Below are 12,658 nucleotides of genomic sequence, written 5' to 3'. Positions count from 1 at the left end.
TGCCGGCCCCCAGGTGGGGACACCACCCCCGCACCCCAGTGCCTGCAAACTGGTGTCCCTCTGGCCGGGGCTCAAGGGGGGCTCCGGGGCTGTGGACACACGCTGAGCCCCACCCTGTCCCAGACGCAGGGACACACACAGCAGCCGACCGGGACTTCACTTTATTGGTGCTGGGCACTGCTGGCCTCAGCTGGGCAGCCGCACTCGCACTGGGAGCAGGACCTGCAGCTGCTCAGCTGGGGGCCACCGGACCTTGGTGACAAAGAAGAGACGGAACTGCTGCAAGCGCGCCTCCTGGAACTGGGTGGGGCCGTACTCTGGCGCGTCAGCAGGCCGGAGCAGAGACAGGTGCCTGTCCTGCTGCAGCAGCCGGTGGCTCAGCAGGTCCTGCGCCAGCCCCGGCTGCACCGCCTCCAGCTGCTGCTGCACCACCGGGAACAGGTCCACCTCCCGAAGGTCGAACACCAGCGGCTTCCCGTACCTGCAGGCAGGGCCAGTGGTGAGAGCTGGGGGGGCAGGCAAGGCCGTGTGCCCGGCCCCCGCCCTGCCTCACCTCAGTGCTCCCAGCAGAGCCAGCCGGACCCTCTCTGGCTGCAGGTGGTCCGGGTTCACGGTGTCCAAGTAGTTGGTGTCCTGGTAGCGCAAGAAGGTAGCTGCCTGGCCTGAAGGGTCGATGACGAGAGGCCACCTGGGGGCAGCCACCGAGTCATGGCTGGTGCACAAACCCTCTGCCTACCCCTTGCCCAACTCCAGCCACTGACCGGCCGTCAGCGTGGATACGGCCGCCCACGTCCTTCATCAGCACGTCGTGCAGCTCAGTGACCTGGCACGTCAGCCCCGGGGGCTCCTCCTCTCCTGTGGGGACAGAAGGGCGGGGCGACCCCCTGAGCTCCCAACCGTGCACCCCTCCAGGGCCTGGCCTCTCCAGCCCCCAGGCCCCGGCCTGAGCCCTGCCCACCCTGCTGGGTCTGCTCCCGCAGTTCCAGTCTGGCCATGGCCAGTGTCTCCTCAGCCTTCTGGGCCTCCTGCCGTAGCTTGTCCACTTGGGCCTCTGCGTCCTTGATGGCCTGGGGGAAGGGCCCACACAGCTCAGACCACAGCTGCACGCCCTCCGCTGCCAGGCCTGGAGGGAGAGACTCACCTGCAGCGTGAGCTCGGCCATGCCCGTGCGCCTCCTCTCACACTTGTCGTGCTCGGCAATCCTCCGGTTGAGCTCGCAGTACGCCTGCTGCAGCTGGGGCCGTGGGCAGTGGGGCTGCCCAGGCCGGTCCTGCCAGTGGCCCCACCACCCTGCGCCCACCTTCCTCCTCCGAAGCTCCAAACCCAGCCCCTGATCCTGGCTTCTGGGCGGCCACTCACTTCTTTGTGACGCTGCTGCTGTTCCTTAGCCAGCCGCTGCACTTTGAGGTTCATGCTGGGGTGGAAGGGGACAGGTCAGAGCAGCTCCTTATGTGGGGCACCGGGTGGGGCCCTCCCTGGGCTCACCGCTTGGCCTCTGCCTCCCTGTGCTGCGCTGCCTCCTGGGCCCGGCGCTGCCTCTCGGCCTCCATGTTCCGAAGCATGGCCTCCGTGAGGCTCAGGTCCCAGGACTGCAGCACACCGGCCACCGAGTCCAGCGAGGCCACCTGGTGGCAGGGTCCTGTCAGGGCCCGGGCTACCTGGAGCCTGGGGAGGCCATGCTACCCCAGTTTAAGGAAAAGGCTTGAGGAAACAGGGCCCTGCTGCTCGCCTGGGAGCCTCGAGCGTCAAGGCACAGCTCCCCCCAAAACAGATGCCCCAGGGTCCCCTCAACTGCCCTGCCAGCACCTCCACAGCCAGCCTCGTGTTGCCGCTCTCCATGGCTCCCCCTTTGGCTGTCCCCCACGGACCTCCCCCTGGACATAGTCCCTGGGACCACCCTTGCCCACACCCCGCCCCCAGCAGCCACAGCCACTGGACCCCCAGAAGCGCCCCCTGCCCACTCAGGAGTGATAAAGGGACCCACCCTCTGGGCTGGCTGGGGACGGGACGGGGCTCTGGACTCAGGTGCTCACTCCGCAAGTATTTCCTTTGTGGGCAATTGAGCTGTGCGGCTCTGATTTGTATTTTCCAAAAGAAAGGTTAAAATGTGTAAAATCGAGGAGTGGACACGTGGACGGGTGGCAGACGAACGAGCAAAGAGAAGAATGGAGGAGCTGAACACATGCACGGAAGTGCCAACGGGTGAGAGGAGGTGCAGGTGACTCGAAGACATCTCGAATTCTTACTTCAAAGAGCAGCAACGGTCATTTCTGGCCACCGACTCCGCTGGAAACTGAGCCAAGGAACCTCAGCTACCCCCTCATTAAGCTCCAAAAAGCCCCGTTCATGAAAACAGGGGAACTGAGATTCAAGTCAGTCTGAGAATTCGCCAAAGATCAGTTTGCACACAGAACTGGAATGAGTAGGAAACTAAACGAATGGCCAGATACAGTAGAAGAGCACAGTGTGGCGGCCGAATTATGAGTGAGAGCATGAGTGGATGAAAGCACTGATGGGTTAAATGATTTTAAAAAACACTTACATCGCCCTGGCTGGTGCGGCTCAGTGGATTGAGCGCGGGCCTGCGAACCAAGGGATCACGGTCCCAGTCAGGGCACATGCCTGGGTTGCAGGCCAGTTCCCATCGGGGATGCAAGAGAGGCAACCATGCATTGATGTTTCTCTCCCTCCCTCCTTCCCTTCCCCTCTAAAGATAAATAAAAATTAAAAAAAAAAAACACTTACATCGCATTAATTAAATGAATGGATGAAGCCAAATTAATACATGAAAAAAAAACCCATAAATAAAGGGATGGGCACTGAGACAAGCGGAGGGCCAGTGGAGCGAGCGGCCGGTGGACTGACGGGTGAGTTCAGCCTGTCAGACCCATTTCTGAGTGCCCCTGCCCCGGAGAGCAGTGCTGCGGCCTGGGCGCGGCCCCGCATTCTCAGAGCCTCCTTCCTGTCCAGCAGCCGGGGCCTGGGTGCGAGAGGCGGGACGGGAGTCTGCAGCGCTTGCAGAAAAGTGAGTGAATGAAGATGAGGGACGACCTCAGATGTCACAAGGGTAGGAGAGTGGGCAGACCACTGCTTTTGCGAGCAGAAGACTCGCATTAACGAGGGAATAAAGGTATAAAAAAAAGTGAGGCAGCTACTGGGCGAAGGCGGGGGTGGATGGGCCCGTCTGTGAGCACAGGGCGGGGTGGGGAGCCGCGCAGGGAAGGGTGGTCGCCTGGATGGCCTGCCCTGCGGCCGGACACACTCCTCCTCGCGACACCATCGGGTTTTGCTCCGTGTTCTTCACTCTGCCAGTAGCTGCATAAACATTTGGGATCCTCACGTCCTGGTGAGGAATTGACCCTCTGTCAGTATGGAGTGATTCTTTTATCCCTAGTAACAGTCTTTGTTTTGAAATGGGGTTTTTTTATGTTAATGTAGCCCCTTCAGCTTCCATAAGCTTAGTGTTAGCCTGGTATGTGTGCGCTCATCCTTTTAATTTTTACCTCTCGGTGTCCTTATTTTTTGGTCTTTATATATATTTTAAAATATATTCTATTGATTATGCCATTACAGTTGTCCCATTTCCCCCGCTTCACGCCCCTCCACCCTGCACACCCCCTCCCCCACATTCTCCCCTTTTAGTTCATGTCCATGTGTCATAAGTTCTTCAGCTTCTGTATTTCCCACACTACTCTTGCCCTCCCCCTGTCTATTTTCTCCCCACCATCTATGCTACTTATTCTCTGTTCCTGTTCCCCACCCTCCTCCTCCCACTCCCCTGTTGCTAACCCTCCAGGTGATCTCCATTTTTTCTGTGGTTCTGTTCCTGTTCTAGCTGTTTATTTTTATTTTAGGTGTGGTTGTTAGCAATTGTGAGTTCGCTGTCATTCTATTATACATGTTTTTTATCTTCTTTTTCTTAGGTCTCTTTAATGTTTCATATAATAAGGGCTTGGTGATGATGAACTCCTTGAACTTGACCTTATCTGGGAAGCACTTTCTCTGCCCTTCCATTCTAAATGAAAGCTTTGCTGGATAGAGCAATCTTGGCTGTAGGTCTTTGGATTTCATGACGTGGAATACTTCCTTCCAGCCCCTTCTTGCCTGTAAGGTCTCTTTTGAGAAACCCGCTGACAGTCTGATGGGTACTCCTCTGTAGGTGACTGTCCCCTTATCTCTTGCTGCTTCTAGGATTCTCTCCTTCATTTTCATCTTGGCTAATGTACTTATGATGTGCCTTGGTGTGTTCCTTCTTGGGTCCAACTTCTTTGGGACTCTCTGAGCTTCCTGGATTTCCTGGAAGTCTATTTCCTTTGCCAGACTGGGAAAGTTCTCCTTTATTATTTGTTGAAATAAGTTTTCCACTCGTGGCTGTTCCTCTTCCCCTTCTGGTACCCCTATAATCTGGATGTTGGAATGTTTAAAGATGTCCTGGAGGTTCCTAAGCCTCTCCTCATTTTTTTGAATTCTTGTTTCTTCATTGTTTTCTGTTTGGCTGATTCTTTCTTCCTTCTGGTCGACTCCATTGATTTGAGTCCCACTTTTCTTTCTATCATTATTGGTTCCCAGTGCATTTCCCTTCATTTCACTTAGTGTAGCCTTTATTTTTTCATCTAATTTGCGACCAAAATCAACCAATTCTGTGAGCAGCCTGATCACCAGTGTTTTGAGCTGTGCATCTGATAGGTTGGCTATCTGTTCATCACTTAGTTGTATTTGGTGTGGAGCTTTGATCTGTTCTTCCGTTTGAGCCATTTTTTTTGTCAGGTTGCACTTGTTACACATGAGGGGCAGAGCCTTAGGTGTTCACCGGGGCTGGGCAACCCAGTTGCTGTGTTGTGGCACTGTATGTGGGGGCGGGGCCCCAGAGGTAACAGTGCCACTTGTTCAGCTCTTTACCAGTTTTCAGTCTCCCCCACAGCTTCCCCCAAGCAAACTGGGCCCTTCTGGTGCCGGTTCCCGGGTGGGTGGGCTTGTGTACGTTCTAGGACCCTGTGGGTCTCTCCGGTGAACTCTCCTGTGAGGCCGGGAGTCTCGCCCTGCGCCTCAACCCCCATGGGTGTTTTCAATCGGTGTTTTGAAGCTTTATTTCCTGGTGCTGGGACTCTGGGTTGCACAGTGTGTCACTCCCCAATTCCGCCTGGTTCATCCGCGTGGGAATGTGGGACCGCCCGGTCAGCCACCATGCACGCAGTGCCTCGCTTCACAGTCACTGGGTCTGCCCGTTGCCACCCTGCGCCGGTGCCACTGCTTTTAGTGCCAGACCCCTCTCCTTCCAGCCGCCCGACTCCACCCCTCCTACCGGTCTGGATGAACGTGTCTGTTTTATCTCCTTGGTTGTCCGACTTCCACACCGTTCAGTTTTCTGTCAGTTCTGGTTGTTATCTTGTTTTCAAATTGCTGTCATCCTTATTTTGGTTGTGGGAGGAGACACAGTGTGCCTACCTACACCTCCATCTTGTCTGGAAGTCTCTCTCTGTGTCTTTAGACCTACAGTTTGATTTTATAGACAGAATCCAGTTGGATTTTTTAAAATCAAAACAACACTCTCTGCCTTTCAGCTGGGGTGTTTAGGCCTTGCCCATTTCCTGTAATCCTTGAAACAGCTGAGTGTAAAGCCGCGGCCCCGTCTGCTCTTTCTTCTCCTTTTCCTTCCTCGTGTGGGTTGCACACGCTTAGAATCCCACTTCATCTCCTTGGTGGCTGTCTCACTGGCCACAGCTCTTCGTACTTGGCAGCTGTTTTAGGGTTCACAGCTGAGACATCATAGGCTCCCTCCGGCCACGCCATGCCACCTCACGTGTGCGGCGCCGGAACGGGGCATTTCCAGGTGCCCACCCCAGAATTTTGTCAAGCGGCTGGGCCAAATGACGACAATGTGTGTGGTTTTCAGTGTGCGCGTTTTTTGGTAAAGCCCTAGCACACATCTCAATTATTTTTTAAAGATTTTATTTATTTATCTTTAGAGAGGAAGGGAAGGAGAGAGGAGAGAAATATCAATGTATGGTTGCCTCTCATGCGTCCCCTTCTGGGAACTGGCCTGCAACCCAGGCATGTGCCCTGACTGGGAATCGAACCGTGATCCCTTGGTTCGCAGGCCTGTGCTCAGTCCACTGAGCCACACCAGCCAGGGTGCATCTCAATTATTTTTGCTTCTTCAGTGATCTTTTCAACAGATTTAAATGATGAGGGCGTGTCATATGTATGTGACTGTGTGACAGATGCGCTTCCTGGTGTCCCTCACTCCTTTGTGGGGACGCAGCTTGTGTCTGGTGTCCCTCCTACCCACCTTGGCATCAAATTAACATGTCTTACAGCCCGAGTCTGTGGGTGACTGGTTCTCTCAGCTCCCGTACGTCCGCCAAGGTCTTTATTTTGCTTTCAGCAGTGAAGATTTTTGCACCAGGCACACAGCTCACGTTTGGGTTTTTTTTCTCTCCCTTCAGTACTTTGAAGGCGCTGCTCCCCTCTCTCCTCCCCTCAACACCCCAAGGGGGCCCCGAGCCCCTTCCTCTATGCAGGTCTCTTCTCATGGGCACCTGCGGCCATGAGCGGTCCCCCGGGAGCCCTGGCTATGAACCATCTCCTTGACTCGGGAGTCGGCCCTGCTCCGCCCTGAGGTTACCTTCCTCACCCCCGCCCCCGCCCGGGATTCTCTCGCACGATGAGCTTGGCAACTGCTCGGCGATCTCCAGCCTCTTGGGGACTACCGATCAGTCCTCCGACGACGTCCCGGGCCTTCCAGGCACTGCTGCGTCACGGCTGTGCTTGCCTCAGCGGAGCAAGTGGCCTGTGGTGCAGACGGGCCTGGGGGGCCAGCGTCGCCCACTGGAGAGCATCTGGGAGGCTTTGGTTTGGGGCTGTCGTGCAGAATGTGCTGTGACCAGGTGTCCGCACCTCCCCTCCCGACCCTCCCCCGCACCGCCCTGGGGCGAGGGCACGGAGCCACGAGGTAAATGTCCCACCCCCAGTGAGGGCCCCAGGCCTTGGGCGTCCTCCCTGCTGTGACTTCCTCTCTCCTGCCAGGCAGGAGGTGAGGCTGAAAGTGTCACATCTGCTTGCCGGCACTGTCCCTTCCTGAGTGACATTTCTGCTTGTGTCCTTTGCTCACTTTCAAACCAGGGGGTAGGCCAGTTTACGGTGGTGTTTTAAGTCCTTTTTTACATAAACCCTCTCTCAGATGTGTGGTTTGCAAATGTCTTCCCTGGCTGCAGCGTGTCTTGTCATCTTCCCAACGGAGCAAAAGTTTTACATCTTGCCCTGGCTGGCATGACTCAGTGGACTGAGTGCGGGCCCGTGAACCAAAAGACTGCTGGTTCGATTCCCAGTCAGGGCACATGCCTGGGTTGTGGGCCCAGTCCCCAGTAGGGGGCGTGCAAGAGACAACCACACATTGATGTTTCTCTCCCTCTTCCCTTCACCTCTCTCTAAAAATAAATAAACTTCAAAAAAATCTTTAGGACTTCTGCCAAGATGGAGGTGTAGGTGGAAACACTGTGCCTCCTCTCACAACCAAGTTTAAAGTCAGCAAAGTTTCAGTAACAAAAATGCAGCCAAAACACAGAAAATTGAACTATACAGAAGTCAGACAATAATGAACCGTTCAACTGGACCAGTAAGAGGGGCGGAGCCAGCAGTGGAAGGAGGTCCAACAGGAAAGATCCCCCGACCCAGGCACACAGGCAGCGTGGGCGGATCCCAGGTGTGGGGTAGCAATAGGCAGACCCAGTGAGGGCACAAGGTGGCAGGCTGACCGCAGTCACACATTCACACACAGATAAACCAGCAGAGGAGTGAGCAGTGAGACAGACCGCGCAGGCCCCAGCGGCGGGAAACAGCAGAGGGCACTGCCACTGCCCCCCTTGGACCCCGCCCCCACGTACAGCCTCACAACCCAGAGACTGAGTGGCCCCGCCCGGGTGAACACCTAGGGCTCTGCCCCTCATACATAACAGGTGAGAACAGACCAAAACATGATGGCTCAAGAACTCAAAGCCCCAGAACCGATAACTCTAAGCAACCAAGAAATAGCCAACCTCTCGGATGCACAGTTCAAAATACTGGTGATCAGGATGCTCACAGAACTGGTCAATTTTAGCCACAAATTAGAGGAACAAATGAAGGCTAAACTGATTGAAATGAAGGGAAATGCACAGGAAACCAATAGTGATGGAAAGGAAACTGGGACTCAAATCAATGGAGTGGACCAGAAAAAAATGACCAAACAGAAAAATATGAAGAAACAAGAATTCAAAAAAATGAGGAGAGGCTTAGGAACCTCCAGGATATCTTTGAACGCTCCAACATCCAAATTATAGGGGTGCCAGAAGGGGAAGCAAAAGAGCAAGTGGAAAACTTATTTGAACAAATAATAAAGGAGAACTTCCCTAGTCTGGCAAAGGAAATAGACTTCCAGGAAATCCAGGAAGCTCAGAGAGTGCCAAAGAAGTTGGACCCAAGAAGGAACACACCAAGACACATCATCATTACATTAGCCAAGATTAAAATGAAGGAGAGAATCCTAGAAGCAGCAAGAGATAAGGGGACAGTCACCTACAAAGGAGTTCCCATCAGACTGTCAGCGGGTTTCTCAAAAGAGACCTTACAGGCAAGAAGGAGCTGGAAGGGAGTATTCCACGTCATGAAATCCAAAGACCTACAGCCAAGATTGCTCTATCCAGCAAAGCTTTAATTTAGAATGGAAGGGCAGAGAAAGTGCTTCTCAGATAAGATCAAATTCAAGGAGTTCATCATCACCAAGCCCTTATTATATGAAATATTAAAGGGACTTATCTAAGAAAGAGAAGATAAAAAATATGAACAGTGAAAGCACAGCAAACTCACAGTTATTAACAACCACACCTAAAACAAAAGCAAACCAAGAGGACAACTAGATCGAGAGCGGAACCATAGAAATGGAGATCACATGGAGGGTTAGCAACAGGGGAATGGGAGGAGGAGAAGGTACAGAGAATAAGTAGCATAGACAGTGGGGAGAAAATAGACAGAGGGGAAGGCAAGAGTAGTGTTGGAAATGTAGAAGCTAAAGAACTTATGGCACATGGACATGAACTAAAGGGGGGGAATGGTGGGGGAGAGGTGTGCAGGGTGGAGGGGAATGAATGAGGAATTAGAACAACTGTGATGGCATAATCAATAAAAAATATATATTTGAAAATCTTTTTTAAAAGTTTTACATCTTGATGAAGTCCACCTGAAGATTTGTTTTCTTTTATGGACTGTGCCCTTTGTCTAGGAATTCTTTGCCAGCTGTGGGTCTCAGACACATTCTTCCAAAGCTGTCACGGTCCATGCCATCCACATTCAAATGTGTGGTTTGTTTTGAGTCCACTGTTTTTAGAAGGTGAGAGGTCAGGTTCATTTCTCGGCCCATGATGTCCAATGCTCCAGCTCCATTTGTTGAAAAGACTGTCCTTTCTGGCATCCAGGGTGCCCCCCAGGCACCATTGGCCCACCCCTCCCCCCACCTATGTGCTGCTCTCCTTAGGGCTCTGTCCCTGTGACCCCCCACTCCGTAGCCTGCTGTGCCCCCGTCATCCCCAGGCACCGACTGCATTGGAATGTCTGCAACACCCCTCAGACAGCCCTCTGGACACATCTTGACCTCCTAGGGTCCCCTGAGGCCTAGTGTGCGGGTGGAGAATGACCAGTCAGGAGCTGGGCTCCTCCGGTGCTCTGGGGCAGCCCTTGGTCACCTGGCCCCTCTGAGGAGGCAGCCAGGCCCTTTGACTTTCTGGCCTCCTTCCATTCGAGACACCAAAGTCCTGCCGATCATCCTGCTCACCCACCCATGGATCTCGACGGGGGGAAGACTTCCGTTCAAGATGGCGGTGCAGGCAGACATGGCTCCTCTCTTCACGCACACACCACAGACTCCAACCAAACTAGAACCACCTCACTCGGAAATGGCAGAAACTGAGTTGAATGGAAGTCTGACAGCTACGGAAGCAAACCACGTCCATCCAAATCGGTAGGAGGGGCGAAGACATGGAACAGGCTGGCCCCACACTCATGTGTGGTGGATAAAAATTTGGAAGGAATGTCTCAGGAGCGAAGAGTCCCAGCCCCACACCAGGACCCCCGGCCCAGGGTGCCAGTGCCAGGAAGAGAAGTCCCCACAACTTCTGGCTGCAAAACCAGCAGGGATTGAGTTGGTAGAAGAAATTTCTAGAGCCCCAACCAGTTCCTCTTAAAGAACCCACTCAGAGACTCACCTACTCAGACTCACTCCCTCTGAGCTCCCCCACCAGGGTAGCAGCTTGAAGGGCACCAGTGGCATGAAGGGCGGAAGTGAAGTGTCTGGTATCAAGGTGAGCAGCGGCCATGGTCCCTTTTCTGGGCCCTCCCCCCACAGAGTCCGCAGACTGGTGCCATATCTGAGACTTCACCAACCTGCCTTATACTGTTTGGTCTGCCTTGGAGGTCCCCTGAGGCTCTGCCCCACCAAACTTATAGACTCACCCAAGCTGCTTTTCCATATAAATGGCTAGTCTTGGCTCACGCATCACAGCTTACTAAATCCTCTCAAACAAGGAACAGCTGGACTCAGTGAGCCCCAGGCCCGGCACTAGCAGCAGCCAGCCCAGACTCACAGCTTGGCTTCTCCTGGGGATCTCCAAGCCCAGCAGAAGTAGCAGCCACCTCAGACTGCTTTATAGTTCAGGCAGGATGGCCCTGGGCGGAACACAGGTCGGGGCTGACCTTGGCCCGCACCACTCAGGAAACCGCAGGGGCCAGTGTACCCAGTGGACAGCTACAGACCACACTGGAGCACCACCACCTACCCCCGCACAGCTGATCCTCCACAGAGGGCGGAGGTGGGTGGTCAGTGGTCACAGCCAGTCTTTGCAGCTGACATGCCTGGGTCAATCCCTCCCATTGACCAGCCAGCAGCAACCAAGGCTGAACCGTAAGAGGAGCATGTACTCAGCCCACACAAAGAACACACCTTGAGTACCCAACTAGGGTGATAGGGGACCCCACAGGACACCTACTGCATTAAACCACACAACCAAGACACGGAGTCAAAGCCGCTCTACTTAATACACAGGAACAAACACAGGGAGGCTGCCAAAGCGAGGAGACAAAGAAACATGGCCCAAATCAAAGAACAGATCAAAACTCTAGAAAAAAGAACATAAAAAATGGAGATAAACAATCTGTCAGATGCAGAGCTCAAAACACTCGTGATCAGGATGCTCGAAGAACTCAGTGAGGACCTCGGCAGCATAGAAAAGACCCGGTGAGAAACAGAGGTACTGAAATAAAGAACAATTTACAGGGAAACAACAGTAAGACAGATGAAGCCAAGAATCAAACCAATGATCTGGAACGTAAGGAAGCAGAAAAGAACTATGCAGAACAAAGGAGTGAAGAGGATCCAAATAAATGAGGACAGTGTGAGGAGCCTCTGGGACAACTGCAAGAGGTCCAACATTCCCATCATGGGGTGTCAGATAAAGGAAGAGAGAGGGAGAAGAGAAAGAGCAAGGCATTGGAAATTAATTTGAAACAATGATGAAAGAAAACTTCCCTAATTTGGAAGAAGAAACAGTCACGCAAGTGCAGGAAGAAAAGAGAGGCCCACACAAAGACACGTCGTAATTAAAATGCTGAAGTCTGAAAAGATAAATGAGATGGGGCGGGGTTGGGGGAATGAATGGGAGAAGAGGCGAGGGGAGTGAGGAACAGGTAGTCACAGAACAGCCGTGGGGATGTGAAGTCCAATGGTGGAAAGGGGGAGGCTGAGGACTTGTGGGAACGACCCACGGACATGAACAAGGCGGGGAGTGGCCTGGGGGAGCGGGGGTGCTGGGAGGAGGGGGCAAAGGGTGAAAGATCAGGACAACTGTAGTAGCAGAATCAATAAAACATAATTTAAAAAAATAAAAGATGACCGCTAAAAAATAAATAAAAAATAAAGAGAGAGAGTTGAGGGTTCCAGTTGCAGGGGAGCGGGGGGGGGGGGAGGTGCCCAGAGCAGCATCCCTGGGGGGCAGCCTGGGGTGGAAGTGGGCCCTGGGCATGGGGTCCCCAACTGAGCAAAGACCCTGGAAGCCCGTAGGTGGAGGCAGGAGTCCACCAGCAGACCCCAAGCTGACCTCGGGGCTTCACAGCTGGGGGCGCCTTTCGGGTGCGGGGGACAGAGCACTGAGATGGGACATGCCCTGTAGTTCAAGTCATGGTCACGTAAAGAAATTAAAGAGGTGACCCTGGCTGGTGTGACTCAGTGGACTGAGCTCTGGCCTGTGAACCAGAGGGTCGCCGGTTCGGTTCCCAGTCAGGACACATGCCAGGGTTGCAGGCCGGGTCCCCAGTAGGGGGTGTGAGAGAGGCAGCCACATATTGATGTTACTCTCTCTTTCTCTTTCCCTTCCCCTCTCTATAAAAATAAATAAAATCTGTTTTTAAAGTTTTTTTAAAAAAGAAAATAAGGAAGTGGCACTTGGCCACTTGGCTTCCCACCACACCCACAAGGCCATGCGGGACATGGCGTCTCGGCCAGGGAGAACCCTCACGCCTGCAGCCAGGCTGGCCCCATGCAGGGAAAGGCGTGGCTGACTGGTGGTCCCTGGTAGCCCAGAGCAGTAGGACTGCAGAGACAGGACACGGGGGAGTGAGGGGCAGGCGAGTGGGC

General features: G+C 53.8%; 1 protein-coding gene across 5 annotated transcripts in view; it reads right to left on the bottom strand.

The window, feature by feature from the left end:
• Positions 1–143: 143 nt before the first annotated feature.
• IQANK1 (IQ motif and ankyrin repeat containing 1) overlaps positions 144–12,658 on the bottom strand; it is a 20,947-nt gene continuing 8,432 nt past the window's right edge. For 3 of the 5 annotated variants that reach the window (XM_037048905.1, XM_037048906.1, XM_037048910.1), the window contains 5 exons: positions 1,486–1,625; positions 1,142–1,414; positions 762–1,067; positions 554–688; positions 144–481 (listed from right to left, as the gene is read on the bottom strand). In XM_037048905.1, the coding sequence (XP_036904800.1) occupies positions 187–481; positions 554–688; positions 762–1,067; positions 1,142–1,414; positions 1,486–1,625 (1,149 nt within the window). In that variant the 3' untranslated portion in view covers positions 144–186. The remainder of the gene's footprint in view (positions 482–553; positions 689–761; positions 1,068–1,141; positions 1,415–1,485; positions 1,626–12,658) is intronic. The other 2 variants (XM_037048908.1, XM_037048909.1) reach the window with 2 other exon arrangements.

Source organism: Sturnira hondurensis, unplaced genomic scaffold (genome assembly GCF_014824575.4).
Source record: "Sturnira hondurensis isolate 20B ecotype Veracruz unplaced genomic scaffold, ASM1482457v3 Scaffold0006413, whole genome shotgun sequence".
Taxonomy (NCBI): Eukaryota; Metazoa; Chordata; class Mammalia; order Chiroptera; family Phyllostomidae; genus Sturnira; species Sturnira hondurensis.
The sequence above is the reverse complement of the archived record's forward strand: the minus strand, read 5'-3'. Positions and strand labels throughout refer to the sequence as shown.